This window comes from Dermacentor variabilis, chromosome 2 (assembly GCF_050947875.1).
Source record: "Dermacentor variabilis isolate Ectoservices chromosome 2, ASM5094787v1, whole genome shotgun sequence".
In the NCBI taxonomy this organism is placed as follows: Eukaryota; Metazoa; Arthropoda; class Arachnida; order Ixodida; family Ixodidae; genus Dermacentor; species Dermacentor variabilis.
This window is the reverse complement of record NC_134569.1, coordinates 80184164-80210726: the sequence shown is the minus strand read 5'-3', so window position 1 is coordinate 80210726 and position 26563 is coordinate 80184164. Positions and strand designations below refer to the sequence as shown.

Here is a 26563-nt window from a genome sequence, read left to right as displayed (position 1 = left end):
ACGCGTCCTTTCATTGAGCAATGCCTCAGGCATTGAATTGAGAGACCCTTGCCTCTTGCATTGATCTATGCCGTGTATATACTCTCTTGCTGTTGGCTGTGTTAGAACCAGTAGGTCGTGGTTAGAACTTAGAACACCATAGCTGTGTTTACCACGACGTGTTTACGCCAATGGTTTATGCACACGCGTTCGTATGCGTTGAAACCACAGCACACCCGGCGTAAAATACGTAGCGAGAGTCTCTAACCAAATTTTTTGGTATACCATCCTGAAGTGAGCTGCAACGATGGCAAAAGGATCCGTGTTGTGGAGACGAACCGAGGTACAGAAGCGTCAGCTTTGGTTTCTTTATTACCTCAACTGCTTTAATGGCGGGTGAAGTGTAGAATAGAGCCAATTTTCTGCTTGGGTGTTGTTTTCTTGAAAACCTGTTTCACCTGAAGACCATCGATGAGGACATGTGGGACGACAGCGACTTGATTGCAGCTTACGACCGGGCTTACGAGAAAATAAAGGCAAGTGTGCGACATGCGACGCAGCTAGGCTAGTTCTGTTCGGAAGGTCTCTGTGATTCTTGTCACGATCTTTTTTTTTTTTTCAGAAAGAAATTGAAAAAAGAAACCTTACTTCGTCGGAAAACTCATCAGCAGGACAGGAACCATCGACTGTAAGTTAGCACGAGGAACATGTCACACTTTACCGGGCATGTGGCGCGATCTCAGGTTTTTTTACGCTTGTTTTTGGCAAATGCAACTTTCAATCGTTAAGATCGTTGTCATTGGTTTTGCTGATGATGAGGTGAGCACGTTTATTACAAGTCATTTCATATACAAAGTGGTGCGGCCTTGCACACTTTTTATAAAGATCATTGCTTATGTCTACTTACAAAGCTTCAACAACCTACTTTTCTACACAATTAAAATGTAGTTTGATAAATTCATTGTGCTTCGAAATGCAAGAGAAAGCTACACACATGAGCCGAACGCACAATTAGTGTTTCTTATATTTGAATACATCAAGAACGTGTGACCACATTTAACTGTGGTACAAAATACTTTTGTTTTGCCTGGCAAACTTGTGTGCCCTACATTTGCTACAGTAAGTTTTCTGGCATCACAGTGCTGCCACAGCTTGGAGAAAAGAATCTTCCCTGAGGCGAATTTATTCATATCCTAAGGAATTGTTTAGACAGAAGTATCCTTCATCACACATCATATTAAAACACTCTTAAGGGGTTAAAAGTCACCCATCTGTCAAACAGCAGTATTCCCCCTCAACTTGTATTTCGCGAATCAATGGCTATATCCACCCTCCTTGGGCACAACTTTCTACTTACACTTGATTTGGCCCGGAGTGTTTTCCGGCACATTTTTTCTCATTAGTCTTATCATGATAGCCTCAAATAGAAGTTCATGTACACTGCACGCATCTTCTTCGGCATGCAATTGCAGCAGTGCACTCGTTGCACACACAAGTAGAACAAAGCTGAACGCTAGCTGGTTCACCAGCTTTCGTGGCGGGGCAATAGAGCAGATCGCTAGCAATCCAGTGTGGCAGGCATGTGCAAACACTGGGTATATTTATTTCTCACACCAAAAGAAGAAATTGCAATGCTTAACTTTTTTTCCAAAGAGCCAGAGTGCAAGTTTATGTGAGATAATTGTCCCACTGACAGTTTTTGCCATTGCAGTATTGTTAACCTATGCAGCATTTCATTATCACCTGCAAGAAGGGCATTGTCTTACATGGAACTTTTTTTGTTGCATGCAGCCTAACTTTTAAGTACCATGGTGGTGCTCTGTGTCACAGTGCCCTCATTCATGAAATCATTGATGCAAAAGGGCATTCCCACAGTTCCACTACTCTCATACTGGCCCAGTTTCAGTTTTGCTTACCTTTTTCTTTTCACAAAGTTGACATGGATGACTAGCCGTGATCGTTGCACTACCCACAACACCCAGAGATCCATGAAACGGCTTAAGCGCACACTCATGCAGGATGATTTCCAACAGACAGGCAGGTGCACCTGACAGTGTGTACTTTCACAAGGAAACTAAAGGAACAAAGAGGATTTGTAAACACCTGGGGCATTATTCTGGGCCAGTCACCTTTGGCAATATCACTTTTATTGGATTCTGGTTGACTCCATTGAGGCATTGCACAAAACACTGTGTCATGCAAAAGGGAGAGTATCTGTGTATGTAAAATGTCCCCCAAAAGGTTGAGAATATGGGCCCTTGTGTACAGCTGTTCTAGGTGCATTCTCATCACTTTTCAAGCACACATTACAATTTTGACCTCTTACACGTCCTCATCAAATGTTTTCCTTGCAAGATGTAATCCCCCTCTTATATTTTCTCTTTCACAAATTTTATTATCCCTGAAGTGACATTTCGTGACCTTTATGCAAATTGGCAAGCCATTCTTGTCGTGTACTGCAGGGATGGAAGCAGGGTGACTACTGCATTGCAGTCTACTCTGGAGACAAACTTCCATATGAGGCCAAGATCAAGTGCATTAGAGGGAAGCACTGCATTGTTCACTACATTGGGTATGGCAATGAGGAGCGTGTCCTTTTGTCAGACCTCCACCCATCAGAGGGCAAGAAGGCACGACAAGCTCAGCAAGCTCGAGCAGGGAGCGTAAGTGTACCCAAGATGACGTGCTGGTTAATTTGGAATGTTACATAATTTTTTTGTATGATACTATCAAGAAGAACTAAATGAGGCAGAGGAATTCATGAACTACTGATTGCTGTGGGAGTAAGTAGGAAATTTTTGAAGTACTGTACCCAAGATTAGTCGACACTATTGGTCCTGCACAGAGAAGAGCTCATAGTTTGGTTTCTGTGCATTGCAGAAGTGAAATGGCTGAAAGTTATTTAGTCAAAAACGCAGTTCCCTGCAGTGCTGAATTGATGTAGTTTGAGACCAAATCAATAGAATACATTAATAGTGGCATAGCCAGAAAATTTTTTCAAGGGCGAAGGGGGCGCACATTTGACTGGAGACGGGGAGGATAAAGGGGGGGGAAGGTATCTGTGCCGGCTCCATATTGACGTGTACTTGTTTATTGGGTGACCATGTTTCACCTTGCCGCGGGCGCGGACTATTGACGGTGAACCCTCGCAGTCCCATTTCACGGTTTGGCACCGGCGGTAGACGTGGCCCGTTTCTCCGCAGTGATAGCATAGCGGACGATGGTCAGGCGCGCACCAAATGTCATTCTTCCTTGGAACACTGTGCTGGGCAACGGCCAGGCGGGCTGGCAGCGGCGGTGGTGGACTATGGAATTGTGGTGCTGCGGGGCCCTGGCACGGGCGTGGAGGTGGGCGATGGTGGCATATGTCATCACTTCTGGCTGGGATTGCGACAATTAGAGTTGTATCTGAGGAACTCCAAGTAATTGCTGCAGTTCCTCCTTGACCATGTCAGTGACCGAGGCCACCTAAGGTTGCAACGAAGGCAAGATTTTGCGGAGTTCTTCGTGCACAATGGCCCTAATGGTCTCTTGGAAGTCGTCGGAACCCAGTGCTTGGATGGCGCACTGCGGCGTGAGCCCTTGGCGGTTATATTGCCTGGTGCGCATTTCCAGAGTTTTCTCAATTGTCAATGCCTCTGTAAAAAACTCAGCTACAATCTTCTTGTTCTCGCTTAAAGCCCCGCATCAGGAAGTAAACTTTTTTATCTTTCGACATTTTTTGGTTGGCATGCAGGAAAAGACGGGCCATCTCCTCCATGAATATTGCGATAGCCTCATTGGGCAGCTGCACCCAGGTTTCTAGTAGAGCTTGGGCTCACTCTTTGCGCACCACACTTGTGAATGTCTGCAGGAAGCCGCTTCTTAACAGGTCCCACATCGTTAAGGTGGCTTCTCTATTCTTGTACCACGTCCTGGCAGCGTCTTACAATGCGAAAAAGACATGGCGCAGCTTGTAATCGCTGTTCCAGCTGTTAAATCTAGCCACCCTCATACGTCTCCAGCCAGCTTTCCGGGTCCGCAAATGTTGAACCGCGGAACGTTTGTGGCTCCCTGGGCTGCTGTAGCACGATTGGTGTTGCCGACACTGGGGCTGTCATTGTAGCTGCTGATGTGGCCGTGCACTTCCTGGTCATCTCAGGCAAAAGTTCGTGCTCCGGGGGCAGTCCTTGCAGCCTGCGGCTAGCTTGCTGGTCCTTAGCAAAGTTGGTGTTGTCTTCGTAGCTCGGGCGCGGCTTTACTGGGACGTTCAGTACATGAACGCACTAGCACCTCCACTAGATGTCACGTGGTAGTGACGGTGAATAATACAGCAATAAAATTGTGAATGACGAAACTAACTTTTTATTCGGCAAACTTGTGCCCACAAAAACAAGTTGCTCTCAAAGCACAGCAATAGCGGTGAACAAGGTTGGCGATCATCGAAATATGATCTGCAGGGCAAGTGCGTTGGCATTTATACATAAGTAATTGAAGGTTCCAGAATGAGTGCTGCTACCTGCGTGTCTTCCATAAAGTTCTATGCAATTCGCATCGTGCATATAAGCAATCAGATGACACAAGGTTGAGTGACAGCAGACAGCGGATAGAACCCTCGATAACATTCGAGAAATTTCCGACACATGCCAGCACATCCTGCACTGAGCGATAACATTTCTTAGATGGTGAAAAACGGTCACCAACTAAACAAGTGCACATGTCAATATTAACACTGAAATTTCGGGAGGGGCAAGTTCCCGGTGTTCTACCCCCTGGCTACACTACTGTTATAGTAAGAAATGACATTTACATTTTACGAAGCTGGTGATGTGGAGTCAAACAGTGGCAGGAAAGAGTATATATTTTGTCATGTTTAAGTAGTAACCAAATTAATATGCAATTTCGCATTACCTTAACAGCACTTGTTTCATATTTCAGAGTGTCCATACAAGCAGTGTGAAGTCTGGCTCATTTCAGCATTGCGCAGGCATTCCTAATGTAAGTACACTGTCTTGTAAAATCATCTTGTAGCAGTGAAAGTTTAGAGGAGGCCACAAAATATGAGAGGTAATGACAGCGCATAAAGGTGGTTCCTCAAGTGTGATAGAAAATGCTTTGTCCAAGAGCTACTGTTGTGACTCAGGGCAGCGTTCAGGCCAGGAAACCTCCAGGCATAGGGATTAGTACATCCGGGAATAGGAGTAAAACAAGAGGTTTATTTACATATTAATGCAAGTTGTCGGATTCTAGTTCGAGCTCTCATTCATCTGAGAGGTTCTTTAAGGCAATTCTTTTCCCCTAGTTCTCTACACAAGGCAATTTGATTACCTTGTTCTGGCCAATCAGAGGGGTCACACTGTTAATACTCTGCACTCTGCCCATAGTGTCACCACATTGCTGTGTTCCATCTCTGTTGTCCAACCCTTGAACCCGCCTACGATGCAATGACAAGGCAATCTGGGAACATGGGTCTTGACAGCTGTTACTGCTTCCACAGAATGTGGCGTTTGTTGCCACCTTCAGTGGAGCTTCTTTGTTTGGTGGTCGCTGTCTAGGCGGGCGCTGGTGAAGGGGTAACCTCATGAGAAGCACCAAAGTGTGCCCAATGCCATTTTGAGATGCAACACTACTAAGTTTTGCTTCTGCAGCTCTGTAGTTCACACGCAGCAGCCTAGCAAGCATTTGTAATTAATACAGAGTGAAATTATACCTTATTTATATGTTTGCAATGGCATCGTGCTTTGAATAAGACAAACCTATGCTGTCTTGCAACTTTGTTAGAGCAAATGCACCTTTCGTGCACTGAGGAGCAACAATTTCCTTTGCAGGCATGTGATTAATGATTCTGGGTTTTGCTTCATATTCTTTTCGCTGAAGTGTGTGCTGTGCGATGGAGAGTGCGGAACGAAAACGTGATGGAACAAAAAATGTTACATGTAACATTAAGAGGCAGGTAGAGAATGGAGTGAATCAGAGAGCAAATGGGGTTAACCGATATTCTAGTCAACATAAAAAGAAATATAATGGAGCTGCGCAGGCCATGTAATGCCTAGGGAAGGTAACTGCCCCCGCAACATAATGACATCCGCAGGACATCCTCGAGACATTAAATTGAGTACGTTTGGACGTCCTCAGGATGTCCCCACGTGAGCCCCAACACATCCCTATCAAGTCCTGTTGTCCGGCCTCAGCACATCCTCAGGACGTCCTCAGAAGAGCATTCGAGGATCTTTTCAGTACGTGTTGAGGACATTTTAAAGACCTAGGCATTTGCTGCGACCAGTAAAAATCCGTGATTTTATTACTAAAGAAAGCTGTTTTCTATCTGCTAAGTGAGAAACTTATGCTTAAAACTACAGCATGCACTTTCTGCTTGACAGAGCATACTTTTGAGCCCTGTTGCAGAGGGCCACACAAAATGAAAAAGTAAACCCATAGTGACGCACACAAAACCGTTTTATTAATTTTACTCAATAACGGTGCATGTCACACTGACAAAAAAGGTTGAAAGAAGTGTGACAAAGCCAGGGAGATTCTCCGCTTGAAATGTCTTTATCCAAGAACACTGAAGCATGAGAGCCTTCAGGAGTCACCAGGAGAAATAATAAACAGCACACTGTCAAAAACAACTTAGATCCAAATACAGAGAAATGACAAATGAAAGAGTTTATGCCACATACATGGAAGCACTGAAGCACCAAAGCAATTGACTACTGGTTACCGAATGTTGCTCTTTATGGCAAAATCAATCCAGTCAATTTTTTTTTTTTTTTTTACATGCCGAATACGTTTCACCATCTTAACCGTGACATGATTTAGAAAAACATTAAGTATAACTGCATCTAGCTTAGAGGCCGACACAGCGCGATATTTGCCGCTGGCCATTGCTAAAACGTTGGATTGCTTGGACGTCCGCAACAATGGCCTTCGTAAAAACAGCGCGGAGAGGTTGAGAGTGGCGTTACAGCGGCATTGAACCATGAATAAGTGATGGTCAGAAATGCTGAAATCATCACATTGAAACTGTCCACTTTAGCGACCCAACAGAAAATGTCACCTTGGTGATTTTATTCTACAGGTGACGCAACACCGTGAGTTCCAGCACCCGTTCCATCCAACATAAAGAGCTCCATGGCAAAGTCGCGCAAAGCCGTCTGATTCACTATGTAATCGATGAAGGTTCTGTCTACACTGTTCGCTAATTAAAAACGTGCGCTTATGAGTCTATTTCTTCCCCATACAAATCTGCGTTCCACTTTCTGCCACCCTGAAAAATATGAAAGGGACTTACCCGCTGTCCGCTGCCATGTTTTTCTTCAATGTTGCACTTCGCTTGGACTGGCTTGGCTTGACTTTTCAAATCGAAAGTGCCAATGTGCCAGCCATGACGGTGCCAGCAAAAAAATAAAATGGCGTGGCTTGGTCGCTGACATCGCGGGATACCTTCTGGTTCACTCTTTCATTGCCAACCACAAATGCTATCGCTCACAGGTACTCAAAATGGTTCAATCAAAAACAGTGGTGAGGTATCAAGAGCAGTTGATCAATGTTTAACTCAATAAAAAAACAATCAAATTCAAGCTCCATGGCGCAGTAACAATGTCACATGAAGTATAACACCTAATTTTTCATTCATCATCCGAAACAATTGTAAAAATTTAGATTTCAGGGTTTCTTCTAACATAAAACTAAATGTCCTCAATATGTCCTGTAGTGGACGTTCCGTTGACAATCAGACATCCTTAATAAGTCCTGCAAAAGATGTTTTCAGGATGAACCCATGAATGTCGTCCCGAGGACGTCATAAAAACTGTGAGGACGTTTGTACTATTTGAGGACGTCGAGTGTTCTCTGAGTGGTGGACCGTTAGGGTTACAGAATGAGTGCCAAGGAAAGGGAAGCGCGATCGAGGATGTGAGAAAATCAGGTGGGGTGATGAAATTAGGAAATTTGCAGGTGCGAGTTGGAATCGGCTAGCACAAGACAGGTGTAATTGGGGATCACTGGGAGAGGCCTTCGTCCTGCAGTGTACATAAAGAATAGGCCGATGATGATGATATGCAGTACACAGTCTCTGACTGTCAGGTGCTCTGAGTTCACGCAGGGTTGTTTCTAGTCGAGGGAAATTCTATGTCGAGTTACTCATCAGCTGTGAAGCTACATTAGGGATGCTTACCATTATAAACAACTCTGTGAAACTTTGTCGCTTTGTCTTTGTTGTCATCTTCCTTGTGCTAATAAAGGGAAGCTGAAAGGTTTTTCAGAAAAAATGAGTGAACATGTGTACATAATGTTTTTCAACCCTCCGAATTCGAATATCGTATCGAAATTGAGTGAAAGAAAGCGCAAATATATTTTATTTCGACGAAAAGTGCAGCAGCGGACACGCCCAGCGCGCGTCTCGTTTCCGCCTGTGATTGGTCGGGCGCCTCGTGACGTCAACTCTAGTGACCGACCGCTGCCGTTACACATGAAGTGCGGTGCCAGGTAGTTTGGTGCTGTAATGGAAAATTAAGAGGTAATGGAAAATTTAGAGAGACTGCGTTTTTCTGAGGAGTTCGGCGTTACTCCCTACATGTACGAGCCGATTGCGAAGAGCCGGCCTCTCGAAAAAGCAAACGAAGCTGGTGCGAGCAGTGCTTTAGACGCGAACAAAAGCGAAGTCTTGGGATCTCCTCATGTTGGAAATGCTCTTTGGTGAGTATGTTTTTTGCAAAGGGATCTAGTGAGCTCGTTTCCGGTCAAACAACTGTAGTGTTGTGTTCCTGCATGCCTCCTCGTGGAACGTAAGCGGGGATGCGATCGTCGGCATTTGTGCACTGTCCAAAGCTGTCTGCAATCTACAAAGACGGTTTAAACGCGTGAAAAGCTTCCCGGTTCATGCAGTACGTGTACTGACCTTCATCTGTGCGCTATCCGCACACTACTCGTAACCGAAGTCAGCTTGTGAGACGACTTCGGTAGACGAATCCGTCGGCTACGTGAGACGGTTGGTTTCTCGCTGTGCGCGAGAGAAGGGGGGAGCGTAGCGTCCTGGCGTGCGCCGGCTTTCCAGCACATGCAAACTCTACATTTGCACTGCGTTATGGTAGCTGCATGCAGGCTGTTTTACAACACACATGCAAATAGAAAATTCGCGGCGCTTTGCGACCAAACCGGCGTCAAGGGCGGGAGATAAACATGCACCTTCCGTTCAGCGTGCTAACACGAAGGAGCTCGCAGTAAATCAAAATCCAGGTTTGGGCGAGTTCGTGTGTACGCTCCGTGTGTACGCGAACACTGACGGCACTGCGCCGGGCCTTAGACGAGCCGACTTGACTGGCAAACCCAACGCACGTTTTAATGATAAATTCTCGTGATAATCGTCGTCACGGAAGTTGTTGGAGCACAGCACTGTCGTTCTTGAGGGCTTGAAATTCTTTCGCTTCACAGCAGCCTCCCACTTCGTTAAAAGGTTCTTGTCTTGTGGGAAGCAATGGAAGACAACATCGTCGCGGCCGCTGGTGCTCGTGCAACCGTAGGCTGCACAGAAAGCCAGCATGATCGGCCCACCACTTCAGTTGATGCTGCGCACGTTGACTACCACTCTACATACACGCAGACGCACCTACAAAGGAATGCAGGGTCGATCGAAGCAGATTACGATGGCATGCACGCAGAAACAAGCACGGCCAGGCACGGTCGCGCAGGCTGCGAAGGAACAAAACACTAGAGTTGATGTCACAACACCGCGGTTTCCGGTCTCCGCTCGCATCGTCAGCGTCAGCAGCAGCGTGCGGCATTCGACGGGGGGCGGAGCTACAGCACAATTTTAACCGACGATTACATCGCTCCTAATTGAAAAAAAACCCCCAAATTTTACCTACATGGTTTATAAGGTTCCCGCATCCGTATATGAGCGTCTTATTGAATTCGACAGACTCTTCAGCTTCCCTTTAAGGCAATCATGCATGTATACAAACTCACCCAAATGTCAGTTCTTGTAAACTTTGCAAAAGGCACAAGAGCTGTGGTCTCTCAAAAAGGCATGGCTTGTTAATATTACCAGTGTAGACTGCCACCACTGACTGTGAGCATGTCAGCTCCAATCAGTAGGAAAGGAATCCCATGCGAGTGTCTAATTAAATGTAGACTCGACTACAGTTTGAATGAAGGTCGCCGGAATAGTCAGCTACTGCAGTAATACTTTACAAAGTTTTATATCCTAGTGACCATCCTTCTTGTCCTGTTGCTTGTTAATGATATATATTGGCAGTAATTTCTCCACTGTTGCCAGTGCCAGTCCAGCTCCGACCAGTGTCACATTGCCATAAAAAACTTAATATGCTTGTTTTAATGTGTGTTATGATGCCTCATAGTGGGATACACAATGCAAAAAAGGGGTAAGGCATGCAGACACAGACAAGAGAAAAGAAGTGGACAACATGAATGCCGTGATACAGCTCATTGGTGCTTGGTTTTATCTCTCCATCCACAATATTCTGCATACCATCAAGAAGCCATGCATTGACAAGTGTTTTGATTGTTAGGGCATTTGTTGCTACACGTGCTACCACGTTTCTGATACTTCATAGAATGTGAGGTGTATTTGTGTTTGACTACAGCAAACTCAAAGTGGACTGTATATTGCTGCACACACTAGTTCCAGCTGCCTGGTGCTGTACCCTCGTTCTGATCCTTACCAATGGCGGAGTCGGAGCAGCCGACGGACTCCGCGAGCGAGCACTCGACTCTGGCGTAGAGCAACGCCTCCAGATCTGCGAGTGGAACACAACCTGCGCCGCCGGAGCAAGGCGGAAGCGGAAGTTCTATCACCGAGTTACCTAGGATACCTTGCGTGTTGTCATTTCCTTCCGCTATTTGCTCCCAGCACCGCCGCACCGGTCACTTGTCTCTTCAGCACCGTTCACCTGTTTTTTTTTTTTAAAGTGCGGAATGGATATCTCGCCAAGCGTGCAGCAGCTTTTGCTTCCTCGCGAGTCGTGACCGGTGGTGCCTCCCAGCAGTAAAGGAAATACGCCACACAGAGTTCCAGTCCACTCCGCCGATTTTGGCGGAGCATCTTTTTCTGCTCCACGGAGTGACTCCCACTCTGAATCCCCTCCGACTCTCTCATTGGAACACCTTACTCGCACCCTCACTCTGTCATTGGAACAAACTTGCTCCGAAACGAGCAGAAAAGCTTGCTCCGACTCCGCCATTGGAATTCAACACAAGATGGTCACCACAGAATGTGCTCTGGTTGGCCGATATGCCTTACTACACTGATAAGCCATTAAGGTTCTGTTTAATTGATGGGTATCTCATCAACAGTGACATGTTTGACAGCCTAGGACAGTAGACTGCACTCTCAGACACTACACTTCTGCAACTTCTGCGTTAACTTCTCCAGCTGGGTGCCGCATCATAAGATTTACTACAGTTTTGTCGGAGCTAGAGGCATCAAATAAGATTCCGGAATTGTTTTGCTTGCATATGAACAATAAATATTTGCAAATGCTATTGTAATAGTGCACTTTACGTAGTTGTAGATTGTTTCATGGTCTCAATGCAAGGTGACCACTTCCACAATTCTAAGCTGAAGAAAGGTCTTACTTGAGACATGACATTGGCAGGCAAGCACTTCTCAGTGTGCTTGCATATCTTGTCCTAACTGAACTAGCCCAACAGCGTCCATTCTTTCAGCTACTCTAGGGTGTAGCTGGTAGACTGTCCTTTCTGGAGTCTGAATCGGTACAGCCTCTGTTTTTTTAATTACCTGCAAACTAGGCTCATGTGAATGATGCTCTTTCAGCTTCCCAATGAACCTCCGTGGGGTGCTGCTAGCTTGGGAGCACCGCTTTCAAGCTCAGCTCATGTAGGTATTTAGTAATACTTTGTCTGCATGTTGGTTTTGAAGTGCACTAGACAAGAGAGCAAGAAAAAGATAGGACACACCAACTCTCCTTGTTTGAAGATGCTTTGTATCACTGCACACACAAAACATCTGTTGTGTGGGATGTTCTTACGGCATGTAAAGAAGTGCTGAGAAACAATGTTAAAGTAGGAAGTAGTATTCTGGTATCTCTACATCGTCACTACATTTGCCAAAACTGGGTTCCATTGTGAACATTCCAAATCAGCCCAGCACTTTATTATACTGACATATTTTGTGGGCTCATCAAATAGTGTCAGAATGGCATTAAACTAGGTAGAAGTAGTCACGCCGTTGCATTGGTCCTTTGTTGTGTCTAATATTAAGGTAGCTCAGCACCATGTGATGCTAATCTTCAATTCAGATTTAGAAACCCAAAATAGTGCAACACAGCAATTCATAATATTGTCACGAGAGGAAAAGCCAGCCAGTCAGTTCTAAGCGAACAGCCGTTTACAGTTCGTGTTTGCAGCAGCTACCACGCACACTTCTTCTTCCTCGACCTCTAGCGTAACTAGTGCGTGCCATTACCCCTCCCTCCAAAAAAAAGAAGAAATAAATAAATAAAGTTGGGGAGATGTTAAATGCCACAAGGAAAAATAAAAGAAATGAGAAAGACAACGGACGAGACGACAGGGGCCGCATCACAAAGTTTGTGGATGAGAGTCAGCGCGAAAGGTAAGGCTTCATCCTGGTAACATGAACAATGTCAGAGGAACGTGGTCTACGGGAGTGGTGCGAAGTGTCGGCTGGAATAACTTCGTAGTTGACAGGACTTAGACGGCGCAATAATTTTTCTGACCGGCCTCGTTGACGTATAGGGGTCCAAACCCATACAAGATCTCCCGGGTTGTATGTGACGTCTCGATGGCATATGTTGTATCGACGAGCATCTTGACTTTGTCGGGATAGAATTCGTTGCCGCGCAAGGTGCCGCGCCGCTTCGGCACGCTGAACAAAGGCGTCTGTATAGGTTGTGGTAGGTTGAGACGAAGTTGGTAGGAGCATCACGTCGAGCATAGTGGTGACGTCGCGTCCGTAGACCAGACGAGAAGGAGGAAACCCGGTGGTTTCTTGTAAGGCAGTGTTGTACGCGAATGTCACATACGGGAGCAGTTCGTCCCAATTTTTATGATCCGTGGCAACATACATGGAAAGCATATCCGCAATCGTTTTGTTGAGACGCTCTGTTAAACCGTTAGTCTGCGGGTGATACGCAGTTGCCGTACGGTGCGTTGTTCCGCTCAGCTGCAGAATGTCTCGGACCAACTGGGCAGTGAAGGCCGTACCACGGTCTGTGATGACGACAGCGGGAGCACCATGTCGAAGGACGATATTTTTGATAAAGAAGTTAGCAACATCTGAAGCAGTAGCTCGCTGAACGGCTTGTGTTTCGCAGTATCGAGTGAGGTAATCGGTGGCGACGACGATCCAGCGGTTATCAGCCGAAGACTTGGGAAATGGGCCAAGTAAATCCATCCCGACTTGTTCAAAAGGTGAGCAAGGAGGACGGACAGGCTGAAGCAGACCGGCTGGTTTTAGTGGTGGAACTTTGCGGCGCTGGCAATCTCGACAACTTCTGACGTACTGCTTCACGGTTTTTGTGAGTTTTCGCCAATAGTACTTCTGCTTGATCCTCGCGAGAGTACGCGTGAAACCAAGATGCCCGGACGTTGGTTCGTCATGGCATGCACGTAGAACGTCGTCGCGGAGAGTAGCGGGAACAACGAGCAGGAAAACGGCTGCCGTAGGGTGAAAGTTCCGCTTGTATAGGATGTCGCCACGTAGGCAGAAAGAGGACAAGTGGCGCGCGAACAGCCGTGGGGGTTGTGGGCGGCGTCCTTCAAGGTATTCAATCAAGGGCTGGAGCTCGGAATCTTGGCGTTGCTGTTGAGCAAGGTTTAAAGACGGAAGAGTGCAAAGAAAACCAGAATCGTCGTCAGTATCTAGTGGTGCGGGTTCGACGGGGGCGCGGGAGAGACAGTCGGCGTCAGTGTGTTTCTGGCCAGACTTATAGACGATGGTCACATCAAATTCCTGTAACTGAAGGCTCCATCTTGCTAGACGGCCTGAAGGATCTTTGAGATTCGCCAGCCAGCAGAGAGAGTGGTGGTCGCTGACGACACGGAAGGGGCGTCCGTACAGGTATGGGCGGAACTTCTGGATAGCCCATATGACTGCCAGACATTCTTTTTCAGTTGCTGAGTAGTTTTTTTCAGCAGCGGACAAGGTTCGGCTGGCATACGCAATAACGCGCTCAACACCAGCTTGAAACTGAACGAGTGTCGCTCCGATACCAACGTTACTAGCATCAGTATGCACTTCTGTGTCAGCCTCGGTGTCAAAGTGACCAAGGATCGGTGGTGTCTGTAGACGTCGCTGAAGGTCGTGGAAGGCGTCGGATTGTGCTGGGCCCCAAACAAATGTGACGTCGTTCTTGATGAGTCGTTGCAAAGGTTCGGCAATTTCACAAAAATTGGGTACAAAACGGGGGTAATACGCGCAAAGCCCTAAAAATCGGCGGACATCGTGTTTTGTCTTCGGTATCGGGAACAGAGCAACTGCCAGGGCTTTGTCAGGGTCAGGGCGCACACCGGTGCTGCTGACAATATGACCTAGAAATTTGAGCTCCTCGTAGCCAAAGTGACATTTTTCGGGCTTCAGGGAGAGGCCGGCGGTGCGGATAGCTTGAAGAACCGCCTCAAGCCGCTGGATGTGTTGTTCAAACGTGGTGGAAAAAACAACTACATCGTCTAAGTAGACTAAACACGAGTTCCACTTGAGGTCAGATAAAACTGTGTCCATCATGCGTTGAAATGTGGCCGGAGCGGAACACAATCCAAAAGGGAGGACCTTAAATTGATAGAGACCGTTGGGTGTTATAAACGCCGTTTTTTCCTGGTCCCGTTCGTCAACTTCAATTTGCCAGTACCCACTACGTAGATCCATTGAAGAAAAGTAACGGGCATGTCGCAGGCGATCCAAGGAGTCGTCAATTCGAGGAAGTGGGTAAACGTCTTTTTTCGTGACCTTGTTCAGTTTGCGATAATCGACACAGAATCTTAGTGAACCGTCTTTCTTTTTAACTAATACAACAGGTGAAGCCCAAGGACTTGTCGATGGTTGAATGACATCATCGTCGAGCATTTGTTTCACTTGATGACGAATAGCATCCTGTTCTCTTTGCGACACGCGATAAGCGTGTTGGCGAACAGGTTGGACGGTCGGTTCAGTGATGATTCTGTGTTTGATTAAAGAAGTCTGTTTGACCTTCGACGTGGTGGCGAAACAGTCGCTAAATGACGATAGTAGAGTAAGGAGCCTCTCCTTCTCGTCTTGGTCGAGCTGTGGGTTGACGTTGATGTGACTGGTCAAGTCCACATCGCTGGGTTCCGGAATAGAGATTGTCGTTACCGAAGCACTGGCGTTGGACTCGGCCACCGTTTCAAAGTAGGCCATGGTGGTATGCCTCGCAAAGTGTTTGTATTCGCCACTGAAGTTCGTAACTAGAATCGTGGTTTGCCTATGTTGGAGCTCTACGAGACCTCGTGCGACGCCGACTTCGCGATCCAGCAATATGGTGAGGTTACCTTCGGCGATGCCTATTCCTAGTTGTTCTTGAGGGCATTCAACGAGGACGAAGATGCTACTTCGAGGCGGTAACGTCACGCAGTCATCGACCACGCGTAAAGCCGCGCGGTGATGTTCATCCGCCACATTCGAATCCGAAGAAACATAGTTAGAAAAAGTCACGAACAAGTCACGAAGGTTAATGATCGCCCCATATTCCTGGAGAAAATCCATGCCCAGTATAACTAGCCGCGAACACTTGGGCAGCACAAGGAAAGACGCTACGAAAGTCGAAGTAGAAATTGCAAGTCTGGCGGTGCATCGTCCAATGGGTGACACGAGGTGTCCTCCGGCCATAATCAGATGTGGGCCGTCCCACGCTGTCAGCACCTTGCGTAGCCGAGTCGCCAGTGAGGCACTCATAACCGAGTAGTCAGCTCCCGTATCTACAAGTGCAGTTACTGGATAACCGTCGATTGAAGCAGTAATAGCAGCAGAAGTTTTTTTTGCAGTTGCGAATGAAGGCGTCAGTGGTACGTCGCGAGGGGATGGCGTCGGCGGAGGATATTTGACGGTTCGCATGACAGCGGCCTCACCCCCGGAGGTCGCCGTTTTCAGTTTCCCCGGCGCGGGCTTCCACCGTTGACTCCAGCGGAATCAAAGGCGGGTCGAGCACGGTTCGGTGACGCGTACCGACGAGGTGAAGGCGACCGTGACTGTCTTCGCTGTTGGGCAGGAGGAAGCCGGTTACTTTCTAAGTATTTCTCGATTTCGTGCGGGCGTTCGCCATAGCGCGGGCAACGGGCGTCCGGATGGTATCCCCGCAGACCAATCCGTCGGTACTGGCAATCGCGATACATGTGACCAGCCTCCCCGCAGTGATAGCACAACGGACTGTTGTCGGGGGCGCGCCATACTGTAGATTTGCGCGGACCAGGATGAAAGGGTGCTGGCGGATTCGTGCGGTGGATTGGACTTTGGGAGCGTCGAGAAATCCCAGCAGGCGGCTGCGAAAAACGGTCCGTCGACGGCGCGCAAGCCCGAAGAGCATCCGCGTACGAGAACGTGGGAGGTTCGGGTCGTGTTGGTGGCGAGGGATGAACCACTTTGCCGATTTCTTCTCGAATGACATTCGTAAGAACCGCGGCACTAGGAGGTGTCGAAGCCGATGCATAGGACTTTTGCAGTTCTTCTCGAACAATTTGTCGTATTAGCTCGGTAAGTGACTCCCTGTCATCATTTGCAGGTACGAGAGAGCATGCAGCAGTCATGGTGGTCTGGCGTTCATACTGCGAGAGCCGCTGCCGAAGCATACGTTCCATGACTGTTGCCTCACGAACGAACTGAGAGACTGTTGCAGGAGGATTACGCACGAGGCCCGCGAAAAGCTGTTCCTTTACGCCTCGCATTAACAGACGCACCTTCTTGTCTTCTGGCATTAGTGGGTCCGCCCGACGGAACAATCGCGTCATGTCTTCGACGAACATGGCGACGGTTTCGTTTGGCATTTGGAACCTCGAAGACAGTGCCTGTTCGGCTCTTTCTTTCCTTTCGGGAGTGCAGAAGGCTTCGCATAGCAGTCGGTAAAACTCCTGCCAGCTGGTAAATGAGGCTTCATGGTTCTCGTACCATACTCTCGCCGCGTCTAAAAGGGAAAAGTAGACGTTCTTCAACTTACGGCGATCGTCCCAGTCGTTAAAGGCGGCGACCCGGTCGAAATGGTCCAACCAGTCTTCAACGTCCTCAAAGGCGTCGCCATGGAACGGGTTAGGCGTGCGAGGCGCGTTGAGAATGCATGGTACGGGAGCATTTGGGATCACCTCGGTTTGGCTTGCGGTAGTTGTTGACATCTTCCTCACGGAGCTTGCCAGGGGACTGTATTGCGGTGGAAGACCTTGGAGGCGACGGCTGCTTCGATAGATTTCTGCCGTCCCCGAGGTACTGGCGTCGGTAGCTTCTGGTTCAGGACCCGTAGGCATACGATGGATGCGTACCCAGCACCTCCACCAGTTTGCCACGAGAGGAAAAGCCAGCCAGTCAGTTCTAAGCGAACAGCCGTTTACAGTTCGTATTTGCAGCAGCTACCACGCACACTTCTTCTTCCTCGACCTCTAGCGTAACTAGTGCGTGCCAATATGCACATAAACACTTAAGCGACCCCTTTTAAAAAGGATGGCTAGTCATAGTTCCAGGACAGTGAATTACTTTGGAGCCCCCACCACCCAAGAAAGCTAACTTTAGAGCCACCTGCTCAATTCTAATGAATATTGGAGAGCATGTGTAGAGCAAGAAAATAGGGCTGTATGCCAAATTTTATTTTAATGAGTGCTTTTTCACAGAATTAGAGCTATTTAGGTTCAAATGACTATTTATTTATTTATTTATTTATTTAATAAATGAATATGATAGTTATGAATGAAATGAATAAACTATCATTTCGAAATTTGTAAATAGTTTAGCATTCTTAGGGATTAACATGGACTGATCTTGATGTGGAGCGTTTTCTTTTTTTTTTGTATTTTCCTACTTTTGTTTTTCAGAAAAAGCAGTATATAATATACAGGGTGTCCCAACTCTCATGCACCAACATATAAATGTATGCAAATGACATGTAGCTGGAGTAAATCGTTTCGTTCACAAGGCATTGCGGGCATGCCAATAAATGTGAATTTTAGATATTTTACAGCATGAATGTGGTTCAATGACGTGGTCTGGGAGAGTTGGTTATGCATTGTAAAATGGTTTTTGCACTAGACGATGCAGGCCATGCAGCTTCATTCGCGTCTTCTAGTGCAAAAGCTATTTTTGCAATGAATGTGGGTACATTCTTGAATAGTTAACATACCTTACACTGCTCTAAATTGAAAATGAGTTCTCCCCCTTCAGAAAACTATGATGTCTTGCACATTGTTCCCTTTAAAGGGCTTTGCACAACAGCACTGTGGCCCCTAGGTTTCTGTGCAGTTAGCCTATTGCACATCTCAGCCAGCCCTGTCACCCCAAGGTTCCAGTGGACACCATTTTTGTGGCCTCATGAGCAAAACTTGTAAGGTGCATATTCCCGTGGTCCTTTGTTAACTCTCTCATCACCCCTCTTTTTCAGGGCATACCTCCACTACCACCACATCCATCACTGTTCTTGGAGAATAGTGCTGAGAGCGGTGCACTTTCCTCAATGCTCATGTCCTGGTATTTGAGTGGCTACCACACTGGCTACTATCAGGTACAGTGACGTTTCATCTGTCCTTTTTTGTTGAGAGAATGCAAACTACAACCGAACAACCTTGATTGTTGCACTATGATCTTTGCAGCGAAAAGAGGTCGCTTTTAGTACAGCCTTCAATCAAACGTGTACTTGTGTTCTCAGGCCAGATCACCAGTAAACCACTCGTATATGAACGTATTAGTAGTAAGGTTTCCGTGGCAGCTTGCCATCTCCTGGCCAGCAGCGAATTTTCGTCACAGTCACGCTACCCAGCACGGCATTGGCTGTTAACCATAACCAACACCTGACTGTTAGCAACCAGTCAGGTGTTGGTAACTAAACTTTTTATGTTGTAAGTTGATGCAGATCTACTAATAGCGACCACACAGCACTTGGAAAGAATGGTTTCGCCAACAAAAGCGAGGGTGTGGGTGACATTCCGAATGGCACAAACTTTGCCCATGACCATCTTTGTGACCTCTCATGTGCAGGTCACACCTAGAAACTTGAGTTGACACCATGCGGCATCCAAATTTTGGTTGCCATTATACACTGGTCATAAAGCAAGCAACAAAATCCCAATAAAGAAAGGCGTCAGGCAGGGAGATACGATATCTCCAATGCTATTCACAGCGTGTTTACACGAGGTATTCAGAGACCTGGATTGGGAAGAATTGGGGATAAAAGTTAATGGAGAATACCTTAGTAACTTGCGATTCGCTGATGATATTGCCTTGCTTAGTAACTCAGGGGACCAATTGCAATGCATGCTCACTGACCTGGAGAGGCAAAGCAGAAGAGTGGGTCTAAAAATTAATCTGCAGAAAACTAAAGTAATGCTTAACAGTCTCGGGAGAGAACAGCAATTTACAATAGGCAGCGAGGCACTGGAAGTCGTAAGGGAATACATCTACTTAGGGCAGGTAGTGACGGCGGATCCGGATCATGAGACGGAAATAATCAGAAGAATAAGAATGGGCTGGGGTGCGTTTGGCAGGCATTCCCAAATCATGAACAGCAGGTTGCCATTATCCCTCAAGAGAAAAGTATATAATAGCTGTGTCTTACCAGTACTCACCTACAGGGCAGAAACCTGGAGGCTTACTAAAAGGGTTCTACTCAAATTGAGGACGACACAACGAGCTATGGAAAGAAGAATGATAGGGGTAACGTTAAGGGATAAGAAAAGAGCAGATTGGGTGAGGGAACAAACACGAGTTAATGACATCTTAGTTGAAATCAAGAAAAAGAAATGGGCATGGGCAGGACATGTAATGAGGAGGGAAGATAACCGATGGTCATTAAGGGTTACGGACTGGATCCCAAGGGAAGGGAAGCGTAGCAGGGGGCGGCAGAAAGTTAGGTGGGCGGATGAGATTAAGAAGTTTGCAGGGACGGCATGGCCACAATTAGTACATGACCGGGGTTGTTGGAGAAGTATGGGAGAGGCCTTTGCCCTGCAGTGGGCGTAACCAGGCTGATGATGATGATGATGATGATGATGATGATGATGATGATGATGATGATGATGATGATACACTGGTCTCGTGGAGAGCTTGACAGTGCAGCAGGAAAGTTCGACTAATCGAACAAGTCAGAAAGCCTGTGACTGTATTCAACATTTGGTACATGAATGCATACTTGGATTTCTGATTTCAGTGTTTGATATAGGAATTTGATATTCAGTTTCTTCAGATATCCAGTTATGGCCGAATATACATGGAGTTATTACGAGTACTGTAACTTGCCCTCCACATAATGGGACCCATACAAATACGTCCACCAAACACTTCATGTGGGCGTTGTGATCGAACCAAGAACTGTGGTTACCTTCCATACCATGCTAATTTACAAGCTACCCAGTTGAAAAGTTTTTCCAATAGCTTTTCCTGTATAAAGAAAAATAAATTGGCCAATTACTTTTTAGACACCTTTCCTCTACATTTAATTTTATACATGTAGAAGCACATACATATTTCATGTTTGACTCATTATTTATAGGCCCTATTTCTCTACTACAGTAGAACTCGTTAATAGTGCACCTTCCCGTTACGTACCGTATTTATGCGAACCTAGGCCGATAGTTCTTTTCAAATAATCATATTCCAAACTCTAGGGTCGGCTTAGATTCGAGGATCTTAAAAAACGGGCCAGTTTTTCATTGAAACTGCTAAATATGTTGCATAGCTAGCACCGTCTAGAAAAGTCAGTATCGCAGCCGCTACTAGCCGTGCCAGTAACCAATCGTACACAAGCGAGGTCACCATTTTGACCTGTGTCATGTCAGCCGTATCGGTGTGCGGCGTGGTGTTATTGTGATGGCACCAAGCAGGAGATGCCATTAGTGCCGCTTTCAAGCGAAAAGTTGTGATAGCCGCAGAGGCATCGTTGAACCTTGAAGCCAAGCGGGACTTCAGTGTCGACGAGAAAAACGACCGTCGTTGGAGAGGACGACAGCAGCTTTTTGCGTGCGCCACGAGGATGACATTTAGCGGACCAAAGAAGGGCCGTCACCATGAAGTGGAAACAATTTTGGCCGACTTTGTTCAGACGCAGAGAGCACCTGCCCTTCCAGTGACGACAGAAGTGTTCCAAGCGAAAGCTAGGGAACTTTCAAGGGAGCGAGGCCTAACGCCAAAGGATTTCAAAGCCAGCCGGGGCTGGCTTCAGAAATTCATGAAGCGCTTCGGCTTCCGCCTCCGACGTCGCACTTCAATCACCCAGAAGCTGCCAAGCAATTTCGAAGAAAAGCTGATAGCTTTTCAGTGCTATGTGCTGCAAAAGAAAGAAGCGGCAGGCTAGAACCTTGGGCAAATCGGCAACGCCAACCAGGCGGCTGTGTGTTTTGATATGCCAGTGGCGTACACCTTGAATGAAAAGGGTGCCAAGGAAGTGAAGGTGTGCTCCGCAGGCTGCGAGAAGCAGCGCGCAACTGTGATGCTGTGCTGCACAGCTGATGGACATAAACTCCCTCCTTATATGATATTTAAAAGGAAGACACTGCCTGCTCGAGAAACTTTCCCAAGAAATTTCATTGTGCGGGCAAATGAGAAAGGGTGGATGACGGGTGCGATGGTGGAAGAGTCAGTTAAGATTGTGTGGTGACGGCGTCCAGGAGCCCTTTTGACAAAGAACTCCCTCCTTGTAGTCGACTCTTACCGTGGGCACTTGACCGACAACATGAAGGCTGCGCTAGCCCAAGCGAACACGGACCTCGCTGTCATACCGGGCGGTATGACGGGCCAATTGCAGCCACTTGATGTCTGCATCAACAAACCTTTCAAGGATCGTCTGCGGAAATATTACGCGGACTGGTTGACTGACGATCACATGCTAACGGCAACGAGTCGCATCAAACGTCCATCGCTATCGCAGCTGGCTGGCTGGGTAGCTGCAGCGTGGGACGACATCCCAGGTACTTTGATCGTGCGCGCCTTTTAAAAGTGCAGCATATCTAATGCGCTTGACGGTACCGAAGATAGCGCACTGTTTGAAGGGGACAGTGACGAGGAACACAGCGATGAGTCTAGCAGCGATGACAACGTTGAATGAGCTCTGCACATTCAGATTCAATAAATGCTGTTTGCATTTTGTGACTGTCCTCGCTTTTTTTTGTTCGGCCTACATTCGAGGTAATAATCATGGATTTTTAATTTTTTTTTTCTGAATTTGGGATGGGGGGGGGGGGGGGTCGGCTTAGAATCGGGGTTGGCCTGGATTCGAGTAAATACGGTATGTTTTTTCTGGCACCAACACTCACAATCCAGAAAACAAAAATGACCCAATAGAGTTGCACTCATTTTTTACTCGTTCATACGTTCCCGAAAAACAATTCTCAGCACCAACTTTTAGCACATTGCCAAACTGCGATCGTACGATACGTTTTCCAGCCGCTAGATCCCATGTAAACAAGAAAATGCTGGATGAGCATTTTCTTGTTAAATGAGCTCTGCACATTCAGATTCAATAAATGTTGTTTGCATTTTGTGACTGTCCTCGCTTTTTTTGTTCGGCCTACATTCGAGGTAATAATCATGGATTTTTTTTTTTTCTGACTTTGGGGGGGGGGGGGGGTCGGCTTAGAATCGGGGTTGGCCTGGATTCGAGTAAATACGGTATGTTTTTTCCGGCACCAACACTCACAATCCAGAAAACAAAAATGACCCAATAGAGTTGCACTCATTTTTTACTGGTTCATACGTTCCCGAAAAACAATTCTCAGCACCAACGTTTAGCACATTGCCAAACTGCGATCGTACGATACGTTTTCCAGCCGCTAGATCCCATGTAAACAAGAAAATGCTGGAAGCAAGTGTGATCGAGAACAGTATATACAGTCAAACCTCGATATATCGAACACGGATATATTGAATTATTGCATATATCAAACAATTTCTACATCACCTGGAAAATGGCATGCATTTTTAATTGTTTATTTCGAACGGGGTCAGACGTAAAATGGATATATCGAACTCCGCCACCGCAGACCACGTGTGCTCTGTTGACATGCGACAAGGTTTCCCGGAACACCCTCGAAGATAGCGGTGGCGCGATGGGTGTTTCCGACTGCTGCGCACTGTAGCTGCACACATCGATCGCGCCGAGGGCGCCATTTGAACTTGGTGGTGTACGCACTCGGCGGCTTGGCTAGTTTGACAACGTCGACGACGCATTGCATTTGTCGTACCGACTCCTCGGTGTCATGCTCTGCACATGCCGCGCCTCGCGAAGACTGGCAGTTTGCATCCACAAATACCCACGACGGTGGGCACTCACTGGGCTCACTCATAGATGCCTAGGCAGACGCCACTTTGTTATATACTGTGCTTCAAAATGCTTCAATTGACGGACGTGGAGATAGCAGCAGAAGTAGCGGCCAAACGAAGACTCTGCCAAAGTTAATCCCGACTTCAACCGAGGCTGTAGCTGCTTTGGCCCTTCTATGCCGCTACTGCGGCACAATAGAGGGCACCGGCCTATCGCTTGTGGATCATTTAGACTATGTTGAGGACTCCTTGTTTTAGCACGGGGCTGCCAATAAAAAGCAGGCTACATTGTTGCAGTGCTTTCAGCCAAATAAATAAATACTTTGTGTGAAGCTTCAAGTGAGTATCTACTGCGCCATGATTGGGGCGCGATTGGGGATCGTTGTTCAGAGCGCGCATTCAGTTGTGCCAACCGCATTTAGCCTAGGCTAATCGCAACCGAAAGCGCGCTAGCTGCCGATGAAGTCGGCGCGGCCTAGGCCGAATGCGCGCAGCACAACCGAACACACGCTCCGAACAACGATCTCCGATCACGCCCTTGGTTCATCGATTGATTTGCAGAAGCTTTTGACGCATTTTTTATGTGATTGTATGTATCGAATTCTGGCTATATCGAACTATTTCGCAATCACTGCGCTGTTCGATATATCAAAGTTTGACTGTAGCTGCCAACCACGGCAACTTCACTCTAATATTCGGCCACTCGTCTCACATGAAAACGCCAGCGTGCACTCAGTTTCTCATTTAGGTACCAGCAAATCTTCTCCATGGTCGTTGCACGCGGAATTCACAGCTATCACCGTTAATCCTATGGCGATAAGCATCTTCGTCTATCTTTTTAACAGCGCGTGGTGGTTTCGGAAGTGTAACACGTTTCTAATAGGCAATAACCAAAACGTGCCGTCATTCCCTGCTGCAGACTGTGATCGTACGCATTTTCTGCCTGCTAGATCCTACGTGAACAAAGAAAGTAAAGAAGTGCGTGGGATCGAGAACGGTATATAGCCACCCGTCTCACTTGAAAACAATTGTGTGCACAGCTTCTTATTCTGGTACCAGCAAATCTGTGCCCGAGTCTTCACAAGCCGCATTCACAGCTATCGCTGCGAAACCTGTTGCGATAAGCGTCTTTGCCTGTCTGTTTTACGGCGCACCGTGTGTAGTGCCATTGGTAGCGTACCGCACGGTTTTAGTAGTCAATAATCCAAACACACCACCATTCCTTGCTGCAGGCGGTGGGATGTGGGTATCACGTTTCGCTTCGGCGGTAACCAGCATTGCCGACCAGCGACCAGGTGTCGCTGAAGCGAAACGTGATGCCCACATTCATGCCCCTGCATGACAGGATTATTATTATTATTATTATTATTATTATTATTATTATCTGTGTCAGCATAGTGCTTGCTGCCATGAAACCACCCTTCCGAAACCTGTCACTCGTGTGTTAGCTCAGTTGGCATGCTGCCTGGATACTGTAGTATCATTATTCATATCTGTTTTTCCTAATGAATGGCTATGCAGCACATAACTGATCCAGTTAGATCAGGAACTCGTGAACACTCAACACCGAATATTACTTCTCTGCACAAAGCTGAAAGCACAATTCTTCACTCGTAAAGTGGCTGGTACTTCAGTGTGACTTCCTAAATCCTCACCGTCCTTCGCGTGACTTGTACATGGTCAGGAGTCTACAGACCAGCTAATGAACCACACTGAACCTAGTGAAAAAAAAAAAGCAGAACAGGTCAGCATATTCCACTCATGAATGCTCTCATTTGCAGCCATTCCACAGCTGTGCAATTGTGGATGTGGATAGGTGTGAGTGTGAATGCAAGCAAGTGCCTGTGAATGACTGACAGTGATTGCCACTGTGTGATACTGTCACTATAAGTGACGTTGAGTGCATGCCTGGGTAAAATATCAGGGCAAAGGTGAGAGCAAGTGAGTGGTACCTAGTTTTTCCACGATATGGAAAGCAGGCACCTAAAGACTGTGGTTACTGCAACACAGCAGTATGGAATGTAAACTAAGCAAGTTATAAACAAGCACTCCTACTAAGCTGTTAGCATAATAGGGATATTCTATAGAGAGGGAAGGCTTCAGAGGTGCTGAATAAAATCTTTTGGCATCTTAAAACACCATGGATGTAAAAACGCTAGAGGAATGTCTTTGTCTCAAGACAATCTGTGTCAGCAGCAAGTGAAACTTCCATTTTTGGAATACACAGCCACAATCACCTTCAGCTATCGCAGAAAGAAAAACTTAAACTATTTTCTACAGTGTTCAGAGTGGTCTGTGACATTAAATGGCGTTAGCAATTAGCTTTTCATTGCTGTACAAAAAATTTGGCTTTTTAAATGTCTTCTTTTGTGCTATTCTGTGCCAAAGCTAATTGCTAGCCTTGTTTGCTTTGTTTTGTTTTCTTTCCAGGCACTGCAACAATCTACGCAGGCACAGAAATGATATGATTTCAAGTACAAAGCCATTTCTAGTGGTTCAGCCATGATTTCTTTTGCAAGTGTGGCAGTAAGTGAGCTATACTTCTGCACAAATAAAATAATAAAAACGTATTGCACCTTCTGTGTGAATCAATGTCAATAATCTAAACGCCTGTGGTTATAATATATTTAGTAGTGCACACAACGTAATTAAGACAGACAGTTAGGCACATTGTGCAAATTCATATTGAAAACAGCAAAAATTCTATGACCCAAGAATATAGTAGGGCCCATGCGCCATAAAACCCCATACATCATCAAGAATATAGTAGGGGGACAATTTTCAACACTGAATGCTTCTGCACTGTAAGCGTCACGGTCACCTGTGCCAGCTGTGGTCACTGCTTTGGCAGTTTCTGCAGTTACTGTATTTTTTTTTATGTCACATTTGCCATAACTTAAGATATTAAGTAAAACTGTAAAGTGGGGATGAGTGCTATGCGCAAACTTTGCCTTTTAGTACAGCTTCACAGTGGCATGACTTGCATTGCTGTAAAGCCACACTTAAATGCAAAGCTTTATTGCAACCACACTTACTTGGACACTCCAGGCGAATTTTTCTCTTGTTGCTACCTCGATCCTTCATATAAAGTCTAAGGGTAAAAAGAATGAGTGGTTCGCACAATAAGTAGGGTGAGGCATGTGACTGGTG

The 26563-nt window shown here is 46.6% G+C and overlaps 1 protein-coding gene across 2 annotated transcripts; it reads left to right on the top strand.

Moving 5' to 3' along the window:
• LOC142572154 (survival motor neuron protein-like) lies at window positions 1–25983 on the top strand. 2 transcript variants are annotated; one of them, XM_075681064.1, is made up of 8 exons: window positions 9–322; window positions 444–515; window positions 602–667; window positions 2442–2642; window positions 4897–4956; window positions 11753–11815; window positions 18546–18665; window positions 25844–25983. In XM_075681064.1, the coding sequence occupies exons 1-8, from the start codon at window positions 287–289 to the stop codon at window positions 25874–25876; spliced, it is 651 nt and encodes a 216-aa protein (XP_075537179.1). In that variant the 5' UTR covers window positions 9–286; the 3' UTR covers window positions 25877–25983. The 2 variants fall into 2 exon arrangements, with proteins under 2 accessions (XP_075537180.1, XP_075537179.1); XM_075681065.1 differs by lacking the exon at window positions 11753–11815 and having other exon boundaries at window positions 1–322.
• Window positions 25984–26563: the final 580 nt, after the last annotated feature.